This window comes from Jaculus jaculus, chromosome 2 (genome assembly GCF_020740685.1).
Source record: "Jaculus jaculus isolate mJacJac1 chromosome 2, mJacJac1.mat.Y.cur, whole genome shotgun sequence".
Classification (NCBI taxonomy): domain Eukaryota; kingdom Metazoa; phylum Chordata; class Mammalia; order Rodentia; family Dipodidae; genus Jaculus; species Jaculus jaculus.
The window spans coordinates 88,553,182-88,577,388 of NC_059103.1; the positions used below are offsets into that span (position 1 = coordinate 88,553,182).

Here is a 24,207-nt window from a genome sequence, read left to right on the forward strand (position 1 = left end):
GTTTAGTTTAATCCCCACACTTGTCTAAATATGCTGTGCTGGTTTTGATCCAATGTCTATATTGCTCAGTTGAATATGAGAAATTGCCAATAATTTGCTTCACAAAGTCTACTACAATAATTGAATAGCAGGCAAACTCAACACCTAGGGTCACTTCTGTTGTTTCTCTTGGAGTATAAGAGCTACACCCGGCACCTTAAACTCTTACATTGAAGATACATAAAGTAAGATTTACATGGCTAAGAACACGCAGATAATTAGAAAACCAAAGTATCAAATTAACTCAAGATGCAAAAATCTTAGAAAACCCAAGTATCAAATTAACTCAAGATGCAAAAATCTCTACATTATAATACAAGAACCACAAAAATCAAGACAATACAATCCCACCAAAAGTTAGAAATCCATCAGAAATGAACTACAGTGAAACTGCTTTAGGTGAAATGCCTGACAAAGATTTCAAAACAATAATTATGTTCAAAGAAATCCAAGAAGAAATCAAAGGAATCAAAGAAAACAAACTACTGAAGAGAACACAGGAAACCAACTTACAGCTAAGAACTAGCCAGCTGCCTAATTTTCATTTTGTTTTGATTACCTAGTCTGATTTTACCTTCCTATAGTTTTATGACACTTCAAATTACCGTGAGATTCTTAAGTGTAACAATTGTGAAGTGGGGTTACAAAAAGAAAGTATGCTACCTTATAGAAATAAGACAACATGAATTAGATATAATCTTAAAGAATTTAAAATGTTCTTTATTGACCTATTTCCCTCGCCTGATTCTTTTATACTTTGTGACCAGTGATATGAGAAGTATCAAAGGCTCTAGGGTTGGCATCTGAAAGTACAGTCATAAACTAAACTTAAAAATACATCAAAATCCCATGTAACCAAGTGCTAAATGTATTGACTTAAAATTAAGTAATAAAAATTAAATTGCTGTCAGTTCCCCCATATTTAGCTAAACAAATGAGCCAAACAAGGGTATTTTCTTTACCTTCTATTGTGGCATGCACAGACATGAGTGGACTTCCCTACCCATCCCAGTGGTGTCAATCCTTCTGAGGGACCACAACTTGCTGACCACTTCACCACTGAAGTATCTAGTATAGAACAGAACCCATAAACCTGGAGATGCCTAGGATTACCAAATTCCTGTGACCTTTCTGGACCTCACAATTGCCATCTTCAAAAATCTGCACCAGATTTGGCTGATTCCCATCTTCTCTCTGATGTACAAGAGATATGCTAAGTTAGTGACCTGAAACCCCCCAAGGCTTCCCCTTTGAGGGCTGTTCTTGACTTGCTTCATATGTACTCCCTTCTATTGCATTGTTATATGCAGAACATTCCTGTGCAAGATCTTGGAAGTTATGAACATCTGCCACCTGTGCAGGGCTCTTTTCTAACTGCTTCTCAAGCACTTTCTGATAACATTACAGATTTGAGTGATACCAAGTGAGAGTTACACATCTTTTAGTTCAGAATTCTGTTAGGAGCAATGCTAATGAACATCTGGGGCAGGACTCACTGGAGAAAGGTCTCTACTTGTACAATCATGCTATGCCTAAGAGTCTTATCCAGTAACTGACCAAGTGGGATTGCATGGCCCTGAGAGTATGTTCTTGTTCACTGGCAGCAATTCTGCTAGTGCCCACAGGCAGCACACAATTTTCACACACACAATGAGTCACACGATTTTCATCTACTTATTTATTTCTCTTTTTTAAGGTAGGGTCTCACTCTAGCCCAGGCTGACCTGAAATTCACTATCTAGCCTCAGGGTGGCCTAGAACTCACCATGATCCTCCTACCTCTGCCTCCTGAGTGCTGGTATTAAAAGTGTGCCACCACACTGGGCCACACAATTCTATTTTGATGAGCCTTACATTCTGGGTGAAGGTCACCTAGCACAAATAGCAGCTGTTAAAAAAAAAAAAAAAAAAAAAGAAAAAAGAACAATAACCAGACATTTTCTCAGCTTAGCATTCTGTCCCTCTACAGTTAAAAAGTAGGGGAAACACTTCAACTCAGGCATAGGCAAGAGCTTTCTGAATAGAATCCCAGTCACTCACGGAGTGAAACAACATATCAACCATTGGGGCCTCATGAAATTAAAAAAGCTTTTGTACAGTAAAGGGCATTGTGAATAGGACAAAGAGGAAACACAAACTGTAGTCAAAGTTCTATGAGAACAAGTGAAATTGAATTGTCCTGAAATAAATATAAAATGCATCTATTCAGCATGGTAGACACCCCGATGCAGTTCTGTTTAAAGAAAATTCCAGTAGATCCTGAAATGAGCAATTATATACTGTCATGAAGAATTTCAAGAATAAAATCTTATTGACTGAGTATGTGCAACTCATTTATGGCCCAAATGGAAATCTTACCCTGATATAAGGACTAAAGAGAGTTCTAGCTGAAACTATCTTTTGAAACTGCATAACTGCTCATTCAGTGAAACTTATTAGCTTTTCTCTTTGAAACTAGGCATTATCACTTATTTTACAACACACAATTTTAAAATAATAATCGCTGAAAAACCTGTAGAAGTTAACATTGAAATATAATACCATTAATTTCTTGAAAGTCAGTGGTAAATCCAGATTTGTTGGTTTATAAATGAAAATGTTCTGAAACACCCAAGATACTAATACCTGAAATTAATGTTAGTTTTGGACTTGAGTAAATTAACATTATAGTTATCTGTATAACAGAATAATTTTATACATGGTCCTGAGTTTTCAGGCTAAACTTGGATTATACTCTATTGAAAAATACTAGTTTTATTAAGCTAATTATGCGCATTATCTTGCAAGTGTTTTTTTCAAATTATATTTGAATTACATAAAAGAAAAGGTATGACATAATTATCACATGAATTTTAGTTTCCACATTTTAAAAACAGAGTGTTCACACCCATGCCAACATTCCCTGCTATTACCACAAAGTCAGCAAGCCAAATAACCTGGTGGTTAGGAACCTGTACTAATTTGAAGGATTTCTAACAATGAAAGTATGAATATGTTAATTGTATGAACCCCTAAATACGCCTTACTAAAATTTTTCAAGAAATATTGCCTGACAAAAATATCAATATCTATTTGCACAAAACACATGCCTTTAAAAGCTAGCTACAACTTGTACTAACTCAGAAGCAGGGTAGGAGATTCTCTATAGTAGTTTACAGAGGTTTTAATAATGGAATTCCTATGATTCTCAAATTGCACCTTCAGAGTTTTACAAGTTTTCTATCTCAAATTATTGTTGATTATAGTTGTTCCAAATAAATCTTCTTAAATATGGTTACTTACACAAACTAGTTGATTTGGTGGCTAGAATGAATAATGAATTAGCTATGCTTTCAACAATCACATCACAATTCTTTTTTTTTTTTTAATTTTTTTTATTTATTTATTTGAGAGCGACAGTCACAGAGAGAAAGACAGGTAGAGGGAGAGAGAGAGAATGGGCGCGCCAGGGCTTCCAGCCTCTGCAAACGAACTCCAGACGCGTGCGCCCCCTTGCGCATCTGGCTAACGTGGGAGCTGGGGAACCGAGCCTCGAACCGGGGTCCTTAGGCTTCACAGGCAAGCGCTTAACCGCTACGCCATCTCTCCAGCCCTCACATCACAATTCTTACTTCAAGTTGTTTTACAAGTTATTTAGGTTCTTTTTTTGGTAGAGGACAGGGATGGAAGGAATGAGAAGTGCTGGGGAATGAAATCCAGGTCCTCACAATGAGCAACATCCCAGCCTCATGGTTTTTTACGTGGAGGGGTTAATCAATTTTAGTAGCATTTCAGGATTTGATAAGAAGCTGAACTTTGAGAGAAGTACCCAGTTTTCTTCAAGTTGAACTTGCTTCCAACCCCAGCAGTAGCCCTTTATGGTTCTGGACCACAATCCTGGACCTATGCTTTTGGTCAGTACTCAAAGTTATCACTCTAGAACATGAAGATATCCCCATTCTCATTTGTGTCCCACACAAAGATAACCAGCTATGGAAACATTTACAATGCTGCAGTAACTCTTTTGAAAAAAACATTTATTTGTGAGGGTGTGGGGGGGATATGAGTGGATATGCCAGGTCACCTTCACCCTTCAAATGAACTCCAACTATATGTGCCACTTTGAGCATCTGGATTTACATGGGTACTAGGGGATTAAACCCAGACCAACTAACTTTGCAAGCAAGGGCCTTTAAGTATCATGCCATCTCTACAGCCACAGAAATTCTTAAAAAAAAATACACACACACATTATTTATTTGAGAAAGAGAGAGAGACAGAGAGAGAGAGAGAGAGAGAATAGGCGTGCCAGCCTCCAGCCACTGCATATGAACTCCAGATGCATGTGGCCCCTTGTGTATCTGCCTAACGTGGGTCCTGGGGAATCAAACCTAGGTCCTTTGGCTTTGCAGGCAAACACCTTAACCACTAAGCCATCCCCCCAGCCGTCTTTTTTTAAAAAAAATAAATAAGTAAATAAATGTCATCTGGAAAACTTTACTTTATTAGGGAATCTAGCCCAAGTGTGAGAAATTTAAATTACTCTATTTACTAAAACTGGCTAACAACAAGCTTCCTGGAAGGGAGAAACAATGATTTATAAAGACTTGTGTGTAACATTAATAATTCTGGGAGAAAATTTTAAGATCCACATTGAGGTACTTGTAAGGTATATCCCTGTACTTAGATTTTTATTAATTATTCTCACATTTAATACATTATTTTCACACTCATATACACATACAAAAGTTGGGAGACTTTAGGAACATGTTTATAATAGATACATCTCCATATAATAATACTGTGAAATAGTATCTGAATAAAAATTTTATTCCAACAAAATTTCTCTATTTTAAATAGTGTTTATTGTTTTTTAATCACAGTGAAATTAACTGAGGCTTAATCATCCAGTCAGCGCCTACTGTCAACTTCATCAAATTTGAAAAAAGTAAAATCAACTTGTTCATACACTCAAGTCCTGTTACTATCCCACCACTCATTGCCTGTGATTTTTTCCCCTCTTAACGGCAACAATGTGATAAGATTGTGAAAAGGTATCACTAATAGGCTTATATGTATAATACCATTTCTTCAAGTATTAAAAGAGATGCACATTTGACTGCAATGTGCATCAGAAAACTACTTGTGATATTATTTCTAAGTACAGAGAGTGGCTCCTGGTGGGAGTGTAATGAAGTTGTATGTCATAGTGTATGACAAGGATTTACAGCGTTTTATAATTTTCACAACTATTTGATCTTAGTAAATGACATTAATGTACATTTCTACTCTCAAGTGTCATGTGTGGGCTTTCTAACCACAAATAAATAAAGCATACACTCAATTTATGTAGTGCAAGTGCTAAGTAAACAGAATGACATGGAATAAACTTATAGTGGCCACCTTGTGGATGGCTCAGCAGGGAGGTTCAGATTTCATGATGGCTGTGACTTGCATCACCCTTCTAAGTAAATACTGTCACTGTTCCATGTCAGACACAATGATCAGAAAAGGCTACTGAGATGAGACTGAAGTAGTAGTAAGGAGAGAAAAGAAAATTGATTTGTACCAACAGGTGGGCCTATTTCTTTCACTTCTGTGTATCATGTAAAGTCTTTTTGACAAAACTTCAAACCCCTCCAGTTAAAGCAAGTACCATAAGGACAGCCAGAACTGTTCTGTTTAAAAGAATTAAATGTTGGCACCTATAACCTAGATTGAGTGACCCAGACAACAAAAGGAATTAGGAAAATGAAATTTTAAAGTTAAAAACTTGGAGCATTTTAAACTTAAATTATAGAAAATCCAACAGTCACATAAACTTATCTAAGCAATGTCCTTCTTAGCAGCCATATAAGCAAAAATCTTCATTAAATAGAACAAAAGTCAGAGCTCTGCTGTTTGTCTTAATTCTGCATTTAACATGTTACCTATTAAAACAGGAAAAACATACAACATTCTTCCAGAAGAAAATTATTGGTAGGAGAAAAACACAAGCAAATTGTGACAACCAGTTCATACATTCATGTCATTAAATTATCCTCCAGAAGTGTCTAGAGTATGAAAAAAAAGAGCAAACAAGTAATATAAACAAAAGTACAAAATTTGTGCCATTTTTCTTTTCCCTCTTCTGTATTCCATTTTGAGGAATTAGTCTGCAATGGTAGTGATCTGAGTTCAGCCCTGTAGGAAGAGACACATTCGGATCCTGTCTTTCTTTATCATTACTAAACATATTATACTCTCAACAAATAGAACTGGCAGACAGCTAAGATTCTCCAAGGTAAGAGACACATACACCCACATCTTATGAGAAAAGACACCATTCCTTATCTGGAACACACACATATTAACATTTAAAACTAACTGATTTAAACAATTTAGGCTTCTAGACAGTTCAGTGCCAATGCTCTGCATCAGTATTTGAACAAAGTACATTTTTGCATTTTAGGTTTGTGCTCTTTACAGCTGTCTTAATTTCACATAATTTCATTAGTAAATTTGATAAGGGAGTATTAGAATTGTTTAATGACATTTCACTTTTAGTAGCTGTTAGCCTAATGTATAGCAATACAAATTCAAGGACTGAACAGATTCATTTCCATCATCTGGGCTGTTGACTCATTTCACCTTCTTTTCATGCTTAATATGACCATTTTTTTTGTATTTGCCATTGAGGATTCCATTGTGGTAATGTCCATTAACTGTGCTATGCTTATTTCTAGAGCAGAGACTTTGAATTTTTCTGTAGAGATATTTTATCACACAGGAAAGAAGGAAATAGAACAAAGCAGCACCAAGTAAAAGCACAAAGGCGATATCCAGTAGAAAATACTGACAGAAAGAGATCTGATGCACAGCAGCACGGAGATGATGAGCCCCGTTGTGGCGTAGAATGTAATCTATCCAATATATAGTCCGGTTGACAGGGTGGCCAGGTTGATCCTTGTGAATTTCTGACAGCTTCTGAGCCCTCTGTCTGTAGCTACAGAGTGGAGACAAAGCAAAAAATGATCATGTGTACCCAGGAGTGTTCAGTTTAAAAATTGGGAGAATGACAAAAAACTATTCCTTATTAAGCATTTATTATGTTATAGATAAATTAAGTGCTTTAAGCACATTAACTTAATCAAACAAAAGTTTTCACATTTGTGAGAAGAAAAAAGCAGGGAGACCACGTAATCTGAAAATGATTACAAAAAGGTAAGACAGATTTAAGATTTTCTAACTACAAACCCTATATTACACACAGCCTTTATATCTATCCAGAGGTTTTAAAATACTATCAATTAATAAGTTTCACCAGGAAAGGAAGACAATTTATCAAATTCTACAATATAAGGATAGAAAAATAAACACAAATGATCTTCAAATACTTTTATAAAGCAGTGGTATTTAGTTTTATAACTAAAGGCAACATTAAATGATAGCATGAGAATATTATATTAATATAACAGATAAAAGGGGTTGAGAAACATTACTTAGATACCATGTATGACATTATATGTAATACATATGTAAATCTGGGCAATAATGTTCATGATTGTTAACAAAATCATGTTTCTATGTGTGTGTGGTGTGTGCATGGGTGCATGAACATGCATGTAGGCATGTGCACATGTGGGTGCACCTCTATGTAGAGGCCAGAAGAACATCTTTTTTGAGACAGGGTGTCTAACTGGCCTAGAGCTCACCAACTATACTAAACTGATGAACCAACAAGTTCCCAAGTCTGTGATTATAGGCATGCACCACCATACCCTCCATTTTATGTAAGTACTTGAGATCAAACTCAAGTTATCATACTTTCAAGACACTTTACACAATGAGGTATCTCCCAACCCCCAAGACACTTTGTGAAATGATTAATTTTCAAAAGCTAGTTAAAGAGTATATGTAGTTTAAAATATATAACTGCTTATCTGTAGAGTATACTTTGACAATAGTCTACCTCTTGGTGTATAGATTACTGATTAAAATTTATGTGTTTTAGACATTAGAAATATTAGAGAGTATTATGGCTCTTGATTCATGCCCTGTGGAAGAACAAAATATTGAATGTGTGTTAAGCCCTGACAGGCCAAGAGTACGAAATAAATCATAAAGCTGGGAGAACAAGTATATTCCCAGGGAAAACTCAGAAGATATGCAGTACACGGGATGTTTACTCAGATTAGATTGCTTGGTTCACAGCCATTTTGAAAGATAAAATACATAGCTTAAACCTTAGGACCAAATAGCCATTAGGCCAGGCGAGAGATAGGCTAGAACACCAGAAAAAAAAAATAGTGATGGTGGGGAAGACCATGGAAAAGAGCACACCAATGGTGAAAAGTGGTAGTGGGCTCAGCAGAATTGGAGAAATGCTTGAGTGGAATAACTGTCAGGATGTAGATTCTGGACTAAATATGAAAGGAAAAGAGGTCATAGTACCTAAAATGCCTCCAAGTTAAGTGATTTATATGGAAAAACCAGTTGACAGGTCAGGAAAAAAAAAGCAGAACATGAGCTTTATGGGGGAAAATCATTATAGAGTGGAATTTAATGAAAAGAGGAGTCCTGAGAGTTGGAGCAATGTGATTATAGCACCTAGTGAAAAGTCCACTCAGATGTTTATGAGTTGATTTAATGACCTTCTTTCATGATGTAGCTCTAGCCCTAAATTTTTTTGAGCATGTGTGACAACAGATCTGAGAAGCAGTGATCAGCAATGCAGACTGAAGAGAAGAGCAAGCCAAGACTTTAACTTGAAGGATATTTTTACATACATATGATGAAATGGTACAACTTTTAAAGTCACATTTACTCTGTCATTCATGCCTCACAACAGAAGTACTTCCACATAATGAATCCAGTTGTGTAAACAGTATAAAATTTCACCTAAATACCAGAATACATCTCACTTAGCAATTTGTCATGATTTCTAATCAATGGTAAAAGGGAAATGAAAAACTGAAAAACTTTCCCTTATTTCATGTCATTAAAATAAAGGGTCAGCCGGGAGTGGTGGCACATGCCTTTAATCCCAGCACTCAGGAGGCAGAGGTAGGAGGATTGCCATGAGTTCGAGGCCACCCTGAGACTCCATAGTGAATTCCAGGTCAGCCTGGGCTAGAGTGAGACCCTATCTTGAAAAACCAAAAAAAAAAAAAGGGTCATGGAGGATTCTTTAAAACAGAAAACAAAATAGTGTATCTTGGAAATTAATACTTGTTAAGAGAAATTACATCATTTTACATTTTGCAAAAACATGTCTTATTAGTAAATGTTTGACCACAGAGTTAGGTATGTGACCCATTACTCATCTTTGTTTATCACTTGCCTTAAATTAATAAATTTTCCAGACTCAGAACTTTCACAAGCAAAAAAATTAATGAGCTTTCATTAAATAATCCTAACAGACTAGTAAAGAAAGAAGTAGGGCAGGTAATAATATCAAAAAGAAATATTTCTTTAGCAATATTGGTTGCTCAACTTTCACTAGAATAACTTGTAAACAATATTAATGAAGCAAATTAGCCTTTTAAACATTTTTTTCGTACTAAATGTGGAATACTTATCATCTATTTAAAAAAATGGATTCAAATGGATTATAAAGACTTTTAGCAAAGGAATTAATTCACATATCATTTTCATTTCTACAGTGAGTAAGTCATCTTTCTAGTTATGTATAATACTTCAAGATTTTGTACCTAAAATTTAATTGTAATATTTCTCTCTTGCTCACTCTCTTTCTAGTTCCCTCCTCCTTCCATCTTTGTCTTTTATCTTTGTATTCTCCCTCCTCCCCTCTTCTTCCTTCTCTTCCTCCTCCTTCCTTTTCTTTCTCTCTTCTCTGATTCATCCTGATTCATATCTCACAAAATACAGCTAGACTAAGCTGGTAAAATATATATAGCACAGGGGCAGAATGCTTGTCTAAAATGTACAAACCCCTGTGTCAACCCCAAGACTACAAGCAAAATACCCAAACAACCCAGAATAACTTTTTTTCTATATTATTAACCTAATAGTAGCGCAACACCTTCCCTGATCTCCAAGAATCTTCTCCTTTAAATTTTATAGGCCTAAGTAAAATATTTTCCCTAATAATAACATGTCTTAAAATACACCAGATCTAAAAAGGGAAATACAGATTATAGAACAGAGATATGCACATGAGGCCACCTCTGAGTCCACACAAAGGCGACATAATAAATCCAAATGAATTTTAGAATGTTATATGCAAGTCAGAACATTTTTTAGCAAACGATTTTTCATATGGCTAGTGTTTCTTAGAATAGCAGTGACACCAACCCAGGGTAGCGCTTACTACCTGGGTTTAAACAGAAATAAATTTACTCTTTCAAAGCTTTAATGTCATTAGCAGCACATGGTAAAAGAAGTATCATGTTTAAAAGGGTAGAAGAGTGCTGATTTGTTCTAAAAGCCACAGAGGCCAGCTATTCATCCTGTGAGTAAGTTTAACTTAGAACACAATAAGAACTTAAAATGTGAAATAAAATAAAGACTCTATTCATCATGCACATAAGGAGATGAATTTTAGCATTTCTGCAATACCTCAAGCTAGCGATAGGCTCCACTACCAGGCTTACCACACAGAATGAGTTCTGGCTTATGAGTCAGATAGTTCTGGCTTCAATTTTTTTTTTTAATAACTGTGATTATAGACAAGTTACTGAACTTCTCAGATAGTGCCTCATTTCTATGTGTAGAGAGAAAATTGTGATGTGACTGTAATGAATGTGATGGTTAATCTTCATTATTAACATGAATGGATGTAGAATTCCCCAGTAAACATGCTCTAGGCATGTCTGTGAGGACATTTCCAGAGAGCATTAACTCAAGAGGAAGATCTATCCTGAATGTGGGCGGGGAATTCAGGCTGAATAAAGGGAATTTAAAAGTCCAGAAAAGTGCCTGCCAGCATTCCCTTCTGTGTGTCTTGATCTGTCAAGATATGTTGAAGCGCCCACAGCTGTAGCAATGAGCTGCTCATACACAATGTTGTCCCTACCATGGTGGATGACTCTCACTGTAAATCCAAGTAAATTCTTCCTCCTATAAGTTGCTCCTTCCCAGATATTTGATCAAGGAAATGAGAAAAATAACTAACACATTAAATGTAAAAATTAAATAAGTAATGCAAAACCTGACACAGTGTAGAGCCCCAGTGATTATTTCTATGGGAGTCTGTCTCTGTGTTTGGCAAATCCTGGTAATAAGATCTCAGGGTCATGTCACGGCTGGCCGAAGTTAGATTTGCATTTTCAAAATCAGAGAAAAACTATGTAAAGGCATTATAGTACTCTTAGGGATATGTGTCCATAATGAGCTTATTGATAACTTATCTAATAGACTACTCTCAATATACTGTGTATGTACTGTGACAAAGTAATTACATGTATGATAAAGATTTATATATATTTATACACATACCATCTGCTTCAGTATTAACTGATACCTTACCTTGGATTATTAATAACTTTCATCAGTGCATCATATAGCTCTCCTTCAGTAACTGTCTTCCATTCTAGCAATATCCCCATGCCTTTTGCCTGTACCCTGGTCATAGTATCATAATGGTCTCCAAAGAGTGGGATTCCAACCACAGGTACACCATGATACATTGTTTCAAAAATGCTGTTCAAACCACCATGGCTCAGAAAGGCTTTGATATATGGATGTCCTAAAAGAGATTTAAAGAAAGGGAAATGGCTTAAATCATTCCTCCAGATTGTTCTATAAACTTCTTACAAACTGACACTAAACATCTATCTTAGAAAGGCATAATCTCAGATTCCTTATCTATAATAATCAAAATATTTATTATATAACATTATGTACATAATTATCTATTCTGTGAATAGCAACCCAAAGCCATTTCTAGCTAATTGAAATGTATAACATTATACATGAAAACTTAACAACTTTTGCTCAACTACAAATATCACTTGATTAGTAACACAATTAAATGGCAAATAACTGATAGGAAGCTGAACAGATGTAGAAGACAAAGCACCATGTAGCATTTAGCTGCCAAGGAAAAGTACAAGTTAATGTCAAAAATTTAATGCAGTATTACAAAAATTAGATTTGCTCTCCCAGTAAGCAGTCTACATGTCACTAAAGAGAAGAAAGACTTAATAAAAAAAAAAAAAATCCAAGAAAAGAGCCTGAGAAAATGGCCTGGTGCTTAAAGCACTTGCTTGCTAAGCCTACCAGCCCACATTCAGTCCTCCAGCACCCACATAAAGCCCAAATGAAAGTGACCCAAACATAATACATTCACTTGCAGTGGCAAGAAAACACATGCATGTAAATATAAACACAGTGACAGAAAAATATATATTGCACTTAGAAAACATACTATTGGCCAAAAAAAATAATGATAGCTTTTAGAAACACAAATCTTTTAAATATACATATACCAGGTATAAAACTGATCATGTATATGAAGCCCCAATCTTCTCAATGGGGTTTCTGGGCATTCTTGTTCCACAATCTAGTACAAGATTGTTAGTCAATTTCTCTAGCCCTTATCTTCAAATGGCTTCTTGGGTATAGGATAAGCTAAAGGATTGATTTCCTTTGTTTGTCTGTTTACTCCTTTTTAAGAAAATCACATCACCAAATGCAACAGTGAAAAAATAAAGTAGAAATGACATATAGGAAGGAAGTAGGAGCTATATATAAGGTAAAGGGAGGGAAAAGAGTGACTTGGTGCTTACTTCTCATTGTGGGAGAATGATAGTAGAAGTAATCAGAGTACGTGTGGAGGTCAAGCCTAGTATATTAACAGGGCACTAATCCTGAAAAAGTCAGAACATGGAGAGTGCAGAAGCCAAAGGGAGCCATTATTTGACAGGGCTCTGGGCACAGACCACTGAGTAGCTTTACTTTGCTATAGGTACTGCACAGTGCAAGCTCAGATGCTCCTAGATAACAGTATAACATTGTTGCCCTGATGTAATGGATGGGTACATTATCTTATTTCATTTTACTGCCTTTTTCTACTGTGTATGATCCAGTCACAAAAGCAAAAAGATAAAAACAAAAGGAGTATCAAGAAGTGAAAATTGTCATGCTTATTTTTCCTCACTTTTTATTTATTGAATGATATTTAGTATAAGCAAGAAGACAATTATCTATACATAAATGATTTTGTTATTAAAAGTTAAAATTTGTTAAAAATTAAAATTGCTAGTTTTGTGGGCTGGAATATAGCTCATTGGTACAGTGCTTGGCAAGCATGTGTGAGAACTTAGATTTAATCCTCAGCAACATATTGACACTCACAAATTATTTAGCTAGGCTTGGTATTATACACCTGCAATCCCAGGAGTTCAAAGTCATCCTCAGCAACAAAGCTGAGTTCAAGGTCAACCTATGTTACATGAGACACTTTTTCAAATTATATATAATGATAATATAACAATCAGTTTAACTGCTAGGTTTTAGGTTTTTGTAGCTATTTGAAACTGTTTTAAAGTAGATTTGCTTCCCTTTTTCAGATGAATGCAGATTCTAAGGAAAGAATCAGTCCATCACACCTCAACAGGGCCCCAGCTAAAACCAACAGTAATTGGGTAAATGAGTAAGAGTGCTGCTTTCTTAGTGAACCTGGTACCAGCACAAGGTGAAGGAGACAAACATAGAATACTCAACTCCTACCCAACCAGATATCCAGAGACACTCATCACTTACATAGACCTAAAATGAACCCAATATGGCTCAGGGAAAGTTGCAGAAGAGGGGGCGGAAAGATACTTAGAGCCACATGTTGGTTCATGATACACAGATACATTGTCTCTTACCCATAACTGATGGCTAACCCCACAATGTACAACCCATATTCCCCAACAAGGAGTGTCCCTGCAGTGGGAGGAGAACAGGGAGGAGGCTAACGATGGTACCAACATGACTGAACACACATTGTGTACATAACTAATAAATAAAAAGTTAAAAATTTAAATATTTTTAAATTATATATGCATAACTACAGTTTTAAAATTATGATTTGAAATTAAGATATTTTCAATTATTACTTGTATTCTAAAAATAATCATTTAAAAATCAAGGTAATTTTAATATAATGATATGAATTAGAAAACAGAGAAAATAATTTAGACTTAAATATACTTAATAAGTATATAATTATTGTCATTTTAATTTTACTTGACGATCAGAACAATAAATTTAAAACAAAATTTCTCAAAATCAGCTAGTGACCTAGGAAGAAAGTCATATAAATTATTAAGTCTGGGCTGGAGGGATGGCTTGGCAGTTAAGGTGCTTGTCTGCAAAGCCAAAAGACCCAGGTTTGATTCCCCGGGACCCATGTAAGCCAGATGCACAAGGTGGCACATGCATCTGGGGTTTGTCTGCAATGGCTGAAGGTCCTGGCATGCCCCTTCTCTCTCTCTCTCATAAATAAAATAAATAAAATTTGAAAACATTTATTCAGTTAAACAAAATAACTTGACTATTTCCCTGGCTTTCTCCTTCTCTTTAGGTTTAGACAAACAAGTAGCTCAAAAATTCTCTAGGTTTCAAGACATTTATAATAATAATGTAACAAAATTATGCTTTTTCATTGTTTTAATTTTACTACTTTCAAAAGTTAGCCTACTTTGGTTTAGATGATTAATGCTGCTAATTGGAAAATTTAAATTGGAGACTGAAATTCTGAATTATAAGCCCCAATGATTTCATTTTTAAAATTACTTTTCAATTAAAAACTGTGAAATATTTGTTTAGAATTTTATGAAATACTACATGAAAACATAAGTCCATAATAAACTATGCACTCATTCTACAAAGCATCAAAATCATGCTAACACAATTCAGAGACAAGGCACTGATTTATTGGTGTAGTTAGCTACTTTCTCATTCTTAGGACAAACAACCCACCAGAAGAAGCTTAAGGGAGGAAAGGGCTTATTTCAGGCTTACAGAGTCCAGCAGAAGCTTCATTATGGTGGAAGAAGCTGGCTCACTTCATTATAGATTCATAGTAGAGAGAGTGAACCAATACCAGTAAACATGAACAGACAAAACTCAAACTTCTCTTTATACCCAGTAGGACTGGATTAAAGATCCATGCCCAGTGTGATACACCTCCTCCAGCAGGCTTCTGGAGACTTAATTAGGAATCTTAACCTTAATCAAAATCCCTGAGGCTACGGAAGACATATCCTCACATTCAAACCTCCACACTTACCAAGCAGGTCATTTTGCGGCAACCATTCTATGAGCTTGGTGTTGTTTCCTAGATTCTTTGGTTTGGTTCCAGAAAATCTAAAATGTACATCAGACAGGAGTGTTTCAGAGGTGAAGGCTTATTCATAAATAAGAGCTCTTAGGTTAAACTTTCAGATTTACAGGTAACTGTTATAATGCATAATCATTTATTGATGATCTTATGAATAAATCATAGTTTAACATCAACAAAATGTGATTGCAGATAGCTCAGATATAATTTTCTTATAGAAGATCTATTTTCAATTGGTTCTTCTCACTCATACAAATGCGTCTTTGTTAGCAGCTATCCAGCACTAGTACTCAGAAGCACAACACTATTGGCAGTCCTTGGCCTTCAACCTTGCATGCATAGCAATATGGAAAAAAAATAAAAAAACACCACCCCAAAACAACAACAACAAAAAAAACAACAACAAAAACAAAAACAAAAACAGTCTAGGACATGGCCCCAGAGACTATAGTTCTGCAGAGCAATGAGACTATTCCCTACCTAATATTAAAAGGTAAGCCTGAAACTTGGCCATCCTCCTCACAACTAAGGTTTATGAGAGTCTGAACTGGCCAGACAAAGCTGCTCTCAATAAATAGAAGAGGATTTTTGGGTTAAGCCTAAAGAAGAGAAGTCAACAGAACTAAAGTCTGAAAGGTAAAGTCCCTTACATAGTAAATGCTATTCATGTGCTAGCCGAGTCAGAAATGGGAGGTTACTCTTTGCTGTCAAAAGCAGAAAATTTGTATGACTCAGAGTGCACACAATGGCCAGACAGACACTCTCTTCTTATTACAGAGCTGTGCTATCTACTATATTCTAGAACCCAACAGTGGTGGTACATTCTAAATCAACATATGCTATATAATGTTTCCGGGCCTGAGCTTTAAACATTGATCGGAAATTCTAGCCAGTTACCTGTTGGTAGTGCCACTGAAGGAAGCAGGGATGGATCTAGTATTCTTAACTGGTGTTAGCTGGTAAAATGTAACTGAGTGTTTAGAGGCTTGCTCTCTCATAAGAAGCAACCCAAAGCATTTATAAAAGTGACACAAGTCCTTGATATATTTTACATACTTATTCATTCATTATTCTCTACCTTATTCAAAAACTGATTTGGAGACATATATAGAAAAATGTGAAATTACAACTCCATTTTTAAAAGCAATAAGAGTAAATGAGGGGGAAAAATCTGAGGAAAACAAAATGTATTAAACATAAGTCATTTTAAGTCATATAACGTTCCCATGCTACAAGCCATCCCTATCACAGATCTTTCTGAGTCAATTCTGAAATTTCCATGCATTGAAAAGCAAAATGAAACTTCGAGTCCCACCCCAATAAATCTCACCAATGACTCAATGTGCTTTACAGACTATAAATCATCAGCAAAGGAATGATCTGTATTTATTATTACCTTACCTCCAAATCACTTTTTGAGGCAATCTCCCCAGAGCTCCTGCCAGTTTGTTGGCAATGTCTTCAGACAGATACTTAACACCAGCTCCAAAGGACACCAGAATGAAGCCATGTTCATGAGCACCATTTACCCACCTCTGCAGATCCTACAGCGGAAACATGGCAAGTAATATTATGAAAACCAATACAGTTCATCGTATCAGTCATTAAAATCCCACTTTAAATATACTTCATATAATTTCCTTAAACAATTAGAAAGGAAATAGTGCATACAGTATTTGCCTCTGAGTAACTGCTCTTAAAATATTTCAACTTGAGGTTTAGTTGGTAAAATGCTTATCTGGAAAGCAAGAGGAACTTAGTTTGATCCCCAGTACCCATGTGAAAAATGCGGTGCATGGTGGATCAGCACTGGGTAGGTGGAGACAGAAAGATCGCTGGGCCTCACTGGCTAGACAGTTTAGACTAACTGGTGAGCACAAGGCCAGTGAGAGACATTTTCTCAAAGTAAAGAGCATTTCCAAGGATAACATATGAGGTCGGCCCCTGGACTCCACATGAACATGCACACATGCATGAGCACACACAAATACACACACAGGCATACACATGCACTCAAAAAACATGCATGCCGCCATGCATGTCAACATTTCCCTTGAGAATGATAACTGAATTAAGGATAGCATAGACTTCTTTTTTAGGATCAATAAGTAACAAAACCCAAAACAAACCAATAGCTAGTAGTGTATTATACTCAAGGTCAAAACATTTGCATTAGACCTATGGTGAGATGGAAATGTATATGAAGATATGAGCAGAAGATACACACTGTGGAAAAAGCTTGCTCATACTGGCAATTAATGCACCTTTCAACATTTTTTTGCCAGTATGATTTATTTACTTTGAAAATGAAAACTTTTCATTGCCACTGGCTTTAGTTATGTTCATAGGCACAAGTCTCAACAATGACAAGTCACCCTTGTGAACAAATCTTTGCCATAGAGATCCAGCTTCAATTTCCCATGGAAATCCAGCAACACTTTGAAGAACACTTGATTCTGTCCTACTAGCTTAAGTATTTAAATAGAATGCTTAGTCAAAACATTTTCCTTTCCCTTCTTCTCCCTTCCCCTTTTCCTTTAACCTTTCAACATTTTAAGAGGTTTGTATTAACTAAGTTTTATCACATTAATTTTTAGCAAGGGAAGGGAGGGACAATAGTTTATGTCCCAAACAGATTAACTGAGAATGAAAATGATTATCTTAGCTAGTGAGAAAACTAGGTTAGAGCTATTTGGTATACAGGAAATCTGTTGACTTATAAATGTACATAAAAAAGAAGTATAGACCAACTTTATATGAAAGATTTAACTTATGTTCTGTTACATTTACTCGTATTATCAAATGTTGAAAACTTATCCATGTTATCAGTGGAGTGTTATATGCTACAAAAGTTGTATTTTTTAATAGTTCTAAGCTACACATGCCTAAAGAGTACATATGCTATATGTAGAATGTTTGGCTCAATTGCCATTTTTTTCTCTATGTTTTGCCTTCTTACAATTGTCTAAAGATGAAACTTTTAGGGATAACACTATACACAAAAAGTTTATGTTCAGAAATGGGAAGTCATGAGCTCTAGGGGTGTAACATCTACTAGTGTCTGGCTAAATGTATATACTATGTTCACCTAACTGCCCCATAAGCACTTCTCTTAATGTTCATACCCATATATTACTACTATTATCATTTTTTGTTAGTGAAACTTCTCTTTACAGACAGCGGTGATCTTGGGATGAGAAGAAGTGACAGAGGAGTGCTCATCACTGAAACATCTCTATCACACCTTCCAAGGCTCAGGGTCCATTGTGAAAAAGGTAGCAGAGAGCGTATAAGAGCCAAAGGAAGGGTAAGTCTCCTTAAAATGTGCTCTTCCAGACACAAAATGGCCTGGATATCCATGACCTCGCAGTGCCTGACACTATCTATACAAGACCATCATAATAGGAGGAAAAGATGATGACATCAAAATAAAAGAGAGACTGAGAGGGAGAAGGGATATAATGGAGAGTGGAGTTGCAAAGGGGAAAATGGGGTGTGAGGAGGGAATTACCACGGTTTATTGTCTATAAGTAAGGAAGTTGTCAATTAAAAAAAAAACAAAAGAAATAGGAGACCTTATGATCATAATGTTATTAAAAATTTTCACAAAGATTTAATAGGTCTTTGAGTTTCAATGAACTCCATGCATTAAATAATTCTTCAGTTGTTTATTATTTGTTCTGCATGATACAAAATGAAACAATACACCTATATCTTCAGCCATTTCTTACCACAATTATTACCATAACCAGAATATATTTGAGTAGTTAATCTTCACTGAGAGGTAAAGGGCTAGAAAAAATTTTTATCATCATGGTTTTCCTCATGAAAATGACGCAAAACTTTTAGAGGATACTATTCCATTTGGCTCAGAAGGGGCAGGGAGACTCCATAGTGTTATTGGGAATGCAGGGCTCAGAGGAATGAATAGACAAAGGAAGCAAGTGGATTACTCGGGTGTGCCTGAACATATCCTCCTTCCCCTAAAGTCTCTAATGTCCACCAACAGGGAAACCCTGGTTTGGTGTAACAGACATGTCATAGCAATAACGAAAGTACTGAGTTTAGGATTTACATAGAAAGGGCAGTAGACAAGTGACATGAACAGATGTAAGAACTTTGTAAAAAAAAAAAATGCCTGTATCTCTCTGATATGCTGGGAGGTCCATGCAAACAGTATTTTCTTGAATTTAATAACTCATCAGTTATAAGCTACAAATAACTTTAAAAATGAACTTTGGGCTCGATAGAATGAATATATACATACACACACACACATAAACATACACACACACACTTTAATTTTTTTTTGTTTTTATTTTATTTATTTATTTGAGAGCAACAGACAGAGAGAGAGAGAGAGAGAGAGAGAGAGAGAGAGAGAGGCAGGGAGAGAGAATGGGTGCACCAGGGCCTCCAGCCACTGCAAACGAACTCTAGATACTTGCACCCCTTGTGCATTTGGCTAACATGGGTCCTGGGGAATTGAGCCTCGAACCGGGGTCCTTACGCTTCACAGGCAAGCGCTTAACAACTAAGCCATCTCTCCTGCCCTACATACACTTTAGAAAGGAATTCTATATCAGAAATTAATCAGGAACATTTCTAAATGCCAATAAATTAACCTCACTAAAGATACAAAACATTCTTGAAAGGTGGAAAACTTTAATAAAGGACAGAAAAAAACATGGGATAGAGAGAAGTGATACATCCCTGAATGAGAAGCCTTAACATTAGGAAAATACTAGTTTTTGTAATAAAATTCTGTATTCTTAAAACATTCTCCTCACACCCCAGCCCAACTACTACTGCTGCTTCAGTTTAAAGAGAGGTGCAGATACAAATGGACCACCCCACCGTCAGGGCTATGTTCTGCTCCTCAAAGGGAATCAGTAGGTCTCACAGCCCTTAGCTGCTACCCATGCCCCATGCTAACCCTCTGCCCCTCCACAGGTGGACACATGGGCAACCAGCACCAACCCTGTGCACTCCATCCAGATCATGAAGGTGGAGGAGATCGCAACCAACAACCATCAAGCAGTTCTGAGATCAAGTTCCTACTGCCCCACCATGTGCTGTGGCCAGCACAGGCTGCACGAAAGGCTGAGTCAATCTTCTTTCAGAAAACAAAATATACAATATCAACCAAGAAAATTCTGGAAAAACAGTGTTTGCTTTTCTGGATTAAAAAAAAAATGTACCTTAGAGTTGAGAGCAACTGTAACTATGTTAGCAGAAGGGATAGAGCAGTGTGAGTGGCTATCATGAACAAAAGGATGCCTGGTATGAGCTCAGAATTTATCCTGGAGTAAAAGGCATCATGAACTGTAGATATATGAGGGTATATCCTCCCACAAGCATAAACTGCCGAATAATTAACATGTTAAATTAAAACATAAAAAACATTTGAAGGCACAAAAGAATTTTTTTTGTTATACTGGAATGATCTTCCTGAGTCATGTCTTTAATATTTTAAACTTTTCATGCATCTAGAATTTAATGTGAAGGAAAGAATATGGCTGAGACTTATCAGTTTTTGCTTTTATTGAAAGGTCTTGCTATAGTTTTGCATAGCGTAGTACTAGCTATGTACCTCAGGATGGCCTTGATCAATCTTCCTGCCTCAGCCTCCAAGTGTTGAGATTACAGGCGAGAAGCAACAAGTCTGGCTCCATCATTTTTTATTATTGTTGCTGTTGTTACTATATGATTATCCAGTCTCCCAGAACCATTTATTAAATATTTCATTATCTTCTTGTTGATTTTTAAGTGTTATCCTCTCATCTTATTTCTGAGTTCTACTGTGTTCCACTGATCTGTCACCCCTATGCCAATTTCAGAACATGACTTACTATTATTAGTTTAATATATAATTTAGTATTTGTGGGTATGGATATATCTATTTACTGTTAATTTTGGAACTCTGTTATTTTTATGTTTAAAGCAATTTTAGTAAGGCTAATTTCAACTCATTAACTGTGCTAGCAAATTGCTTCTTATGTGTGCCACAGATATTACTGCATGTGTGTACAAAGTATACATTCCCATTCACTAAAGACCAAGTTTAGAAATTGCTGTTAGCAGTGCACTACACATTGCTCCACTAGGCGGCAGGGTAGGAACAGGGTAGTGATGCCTGTTCTCAATCCAATCTCAGGATGTACCTTGTGAGTTCAGGGTATCCTAGGGGAATGACTGCAACTTTCTTTCTAATTAGAAATGGAAGCCAAATGATCAAATTCATGAATCAAATATTAGACATGAAATCAGCAATACTCACAGTGTACTCCACTCACTGGATTAGCACAAATAATTCCACATCTCTTTTGAAAGGACAGGATGGTAAATGTAATCATACTAACTTCTCACTGTGCAGAGTTGCCTTAAGTCCAGTGTAGTAAAAGCAGGGAAAATGGATAATATGTGCTATATTTATCATAATCAGATGCTACCTGTCTTTTTTATAATGACTATGGTGTGCCTAGAAAATTTGTTTTCTAGTGTTTCCAGGTTCTTTATTTGGAGTAACTGTATACCAAATGCCTTGACTTGGTGGTAGGAAGCATAAAACATAGAGAAGTGTGAAAACCCCAATCTTCCTCCACTACGTGTAGTGCAGTTCAACAAAACAAGAGTTGAGTAAACTAGGCTGAGGCAGACGATGGGGTGGAATAGAAGCTAAGTAATGAGCAGAGTTCAGAAGGAGCAAAGATTCCAAAAGTCTAGAAGTTTCTCTTTTGTTTTGCATGTGTATGTATGTCTAGTATACATTATGTATGTGTTAGGGCACAAGTGTGCAGGACCGAGGATACCACCGAGTGTCTTCCACAATTACTTTGTATGTTTCTTGAGGCAGAGACTCCCAATGAACCTAAAGCTCACTGATTCAGCTAAGCTCACTGGCCTAGTATGCCCCAGGTATCCTATTTCCACTTTCCAACACTGAGTTTACTAGCCAGTGATGGCTGGTTTTTACATGAGTGCTGGATTCTGAACTCGGGACCTCTTGTTTGCACAGGCAGGTACTTTGCTGAGGGAGCCTTCTTTCCAGCCCTAGTATTAATATTTCAATACTTGTAGATAACTCTGATATGGGTGTTGAGAAATCCAGAAGGTATAAAAATATTAAAAGAAAGCAAATAAAACAATCTTCACATTATCTGTCCCTGGGTTTACCATAAATTCAGCTCCTTATTCCAAAAAAACCTGAAAATGATTAATTTGGGGTCATAATCACAAGTAAACTTTTGTAGGATCAGAAATGGACTAACTAAAAGCTAGAAGATGTGATCCTACCTTCATCTTCAGTAGCCTTAATTCTGAGGCCATAGCACAGACTCCTCTAAACTTCAGGAGGGTCTTAAAACTCTGCTGTCTGGAGAGAGATGGGCGGCAGTAGTTAGCCTAGATAAATCCTCAAGGTTCCCGATGACCCAAAGCTGCTCCTTTTCATCCTTGCAGAAGAGGAGCCATAGCTGGGGGTGGGAGCGTAGCACCAGGGAGAACAGGAACACACTGTGTCCTTTGTCAGCCCTGTTCATTCTTAAGCAAAGAATGCAAGGACTGTGAGAGAATCCTACACAAAGATGGTGATGGGAGAGGGGAGGGTGCTGGACTGCTTTGCTTGCTCCCAACACCAACATCAATAAGCCTTTTCTCCTGACATAAAGAATGTTCTTAGGTGAGGTGGGCTGTAAAGAACTGAAATATTCATTCTGCAAAATCCAGTAAGTAAAATAATAGCACATAATTTGAAAAACTATTTTTAAACACCTTGAGACATCAAACAAGAATTATCAAAATTGTTAACTAAGACTTACTAAATTAAAAATTAAATATAGAAAAGTTATCATTCCAAATAAACATATGTCTGCCAGGCATGGTGGCGCACACCTTTAATCCCAACTCTCGGGAGGCAGAGGTAGGAGGACTGTCATGAGTTCAAGGCCACCCTGAGACTCCATAGTGAATTTCAGGTCGGCCTGGACTAGAATGAAATCCTACCTTGAAAAACCCAAAATAAACAAACAAACAAATATATGTAAACTATTGTTTTCACTGTTGCATTTGGCAAAAGATTTTCTCCCAAATCCAAGTCTGCAACTTGCTATGTGAACTTGTCACTTATTCTATCTGAAGCCCATTTTCCTTATATCTGTAAGGGCAGCAACTATATCACAGGTCATTGTGAAGATTAAATAGAATGAACTATATATAAACTATTTTGTCAAAACAAAAGGAGTCTTTTTTTCCCAAAGCCAGGATGTCTGGTAAGTAATACACATATGATGGGCGGAAATTACATGCACACTGAGTAAGAGAAATACAGTCATCCTATTGTAAGATATCATGTTTTGTATTCTATTTTTTTTGTTCATTTTTTTTATTTATTAATTTGAGAGCGACAGACACAGAGAGAAAGACAGATAGAGAGAGAGAGAGAGAATGGGCACGCCAGGGCTTCCAGCCACTGCAAACGAACTCTAGACGCGTGTGCCCCCTTGTGCATCTGGCTAACGTGGGACCTGGGGAACTGAGCCTTGAACCGGGGTCCTTAGGCTTCACAGGCGAGCACTTAACCACTAAGCCATCTCTCCAGCCCATGTTTTGTATTCTATATTCTTCAGAACTAAGCTGGTTGGAATACATAAATGAAAGATAGTACAATGGTTTGCATGTAATATCAAATCTAGTTGTCAGCTTTCAAGGAAATTCAATCTCCAAGATGATCCAGAAAACTAAGCAAGCACTACCTCAAAGAAGCAATAAAGTGATCAATTTCAAGGTGAGGGCTCTATTTTAAAAAATCAGAAAGAGAAGATGCTGTTAGTAAAACTGTGAACACTAAGGAGAATGAAACAGTGCCTGTCTTCCTAGAATTCATTCCCCCAGAAGAGTTGCAGTATCTTGTTTTT

At 36.4% G+C, this 24,207-nt stretch overlaps 1 protein-coding gene across 6 annotated transcripts in view; it reads right to left on the reverse strand.

The window, feature by feature from the left end:
• Positions 1-4,692: 4,692 nt before the first annotated feature.
• Positions 4,693-24,207, reverse strand: part of Ugt8 (UDP glycosyltransferase 8) — an 84,656-nt gene continuing 65,141 nt past the window's right edge. For all 6 annotated transcript variants that reach the window (XM_045143771.1, XM_045143773.1, XM_045143772.1 and 3 more), the window contains exons 3-6: positions 16,694-16,836; positions 15,242-15,318; positions 11,488-11,707; positions 4,693-7,003 (exon numbers count right to left, since the gene is read on the reverse strand). In XM_045143771.1, coding sequence (XP_044999706.1) covers positions 6,640-7,003; positions 11,488-11,707; positions 15,242-15,318; positions 16,694-16,836 — 804 coding nt within the window. In that variant the 3' untranslated portion in view covers positions 4,693-6,639. The remainder of the gene's footprint in view (positions 7,004-11,487; positions 11,708-15,241; positions 15,319-16,693; positions 16,837-24,207) is intronic.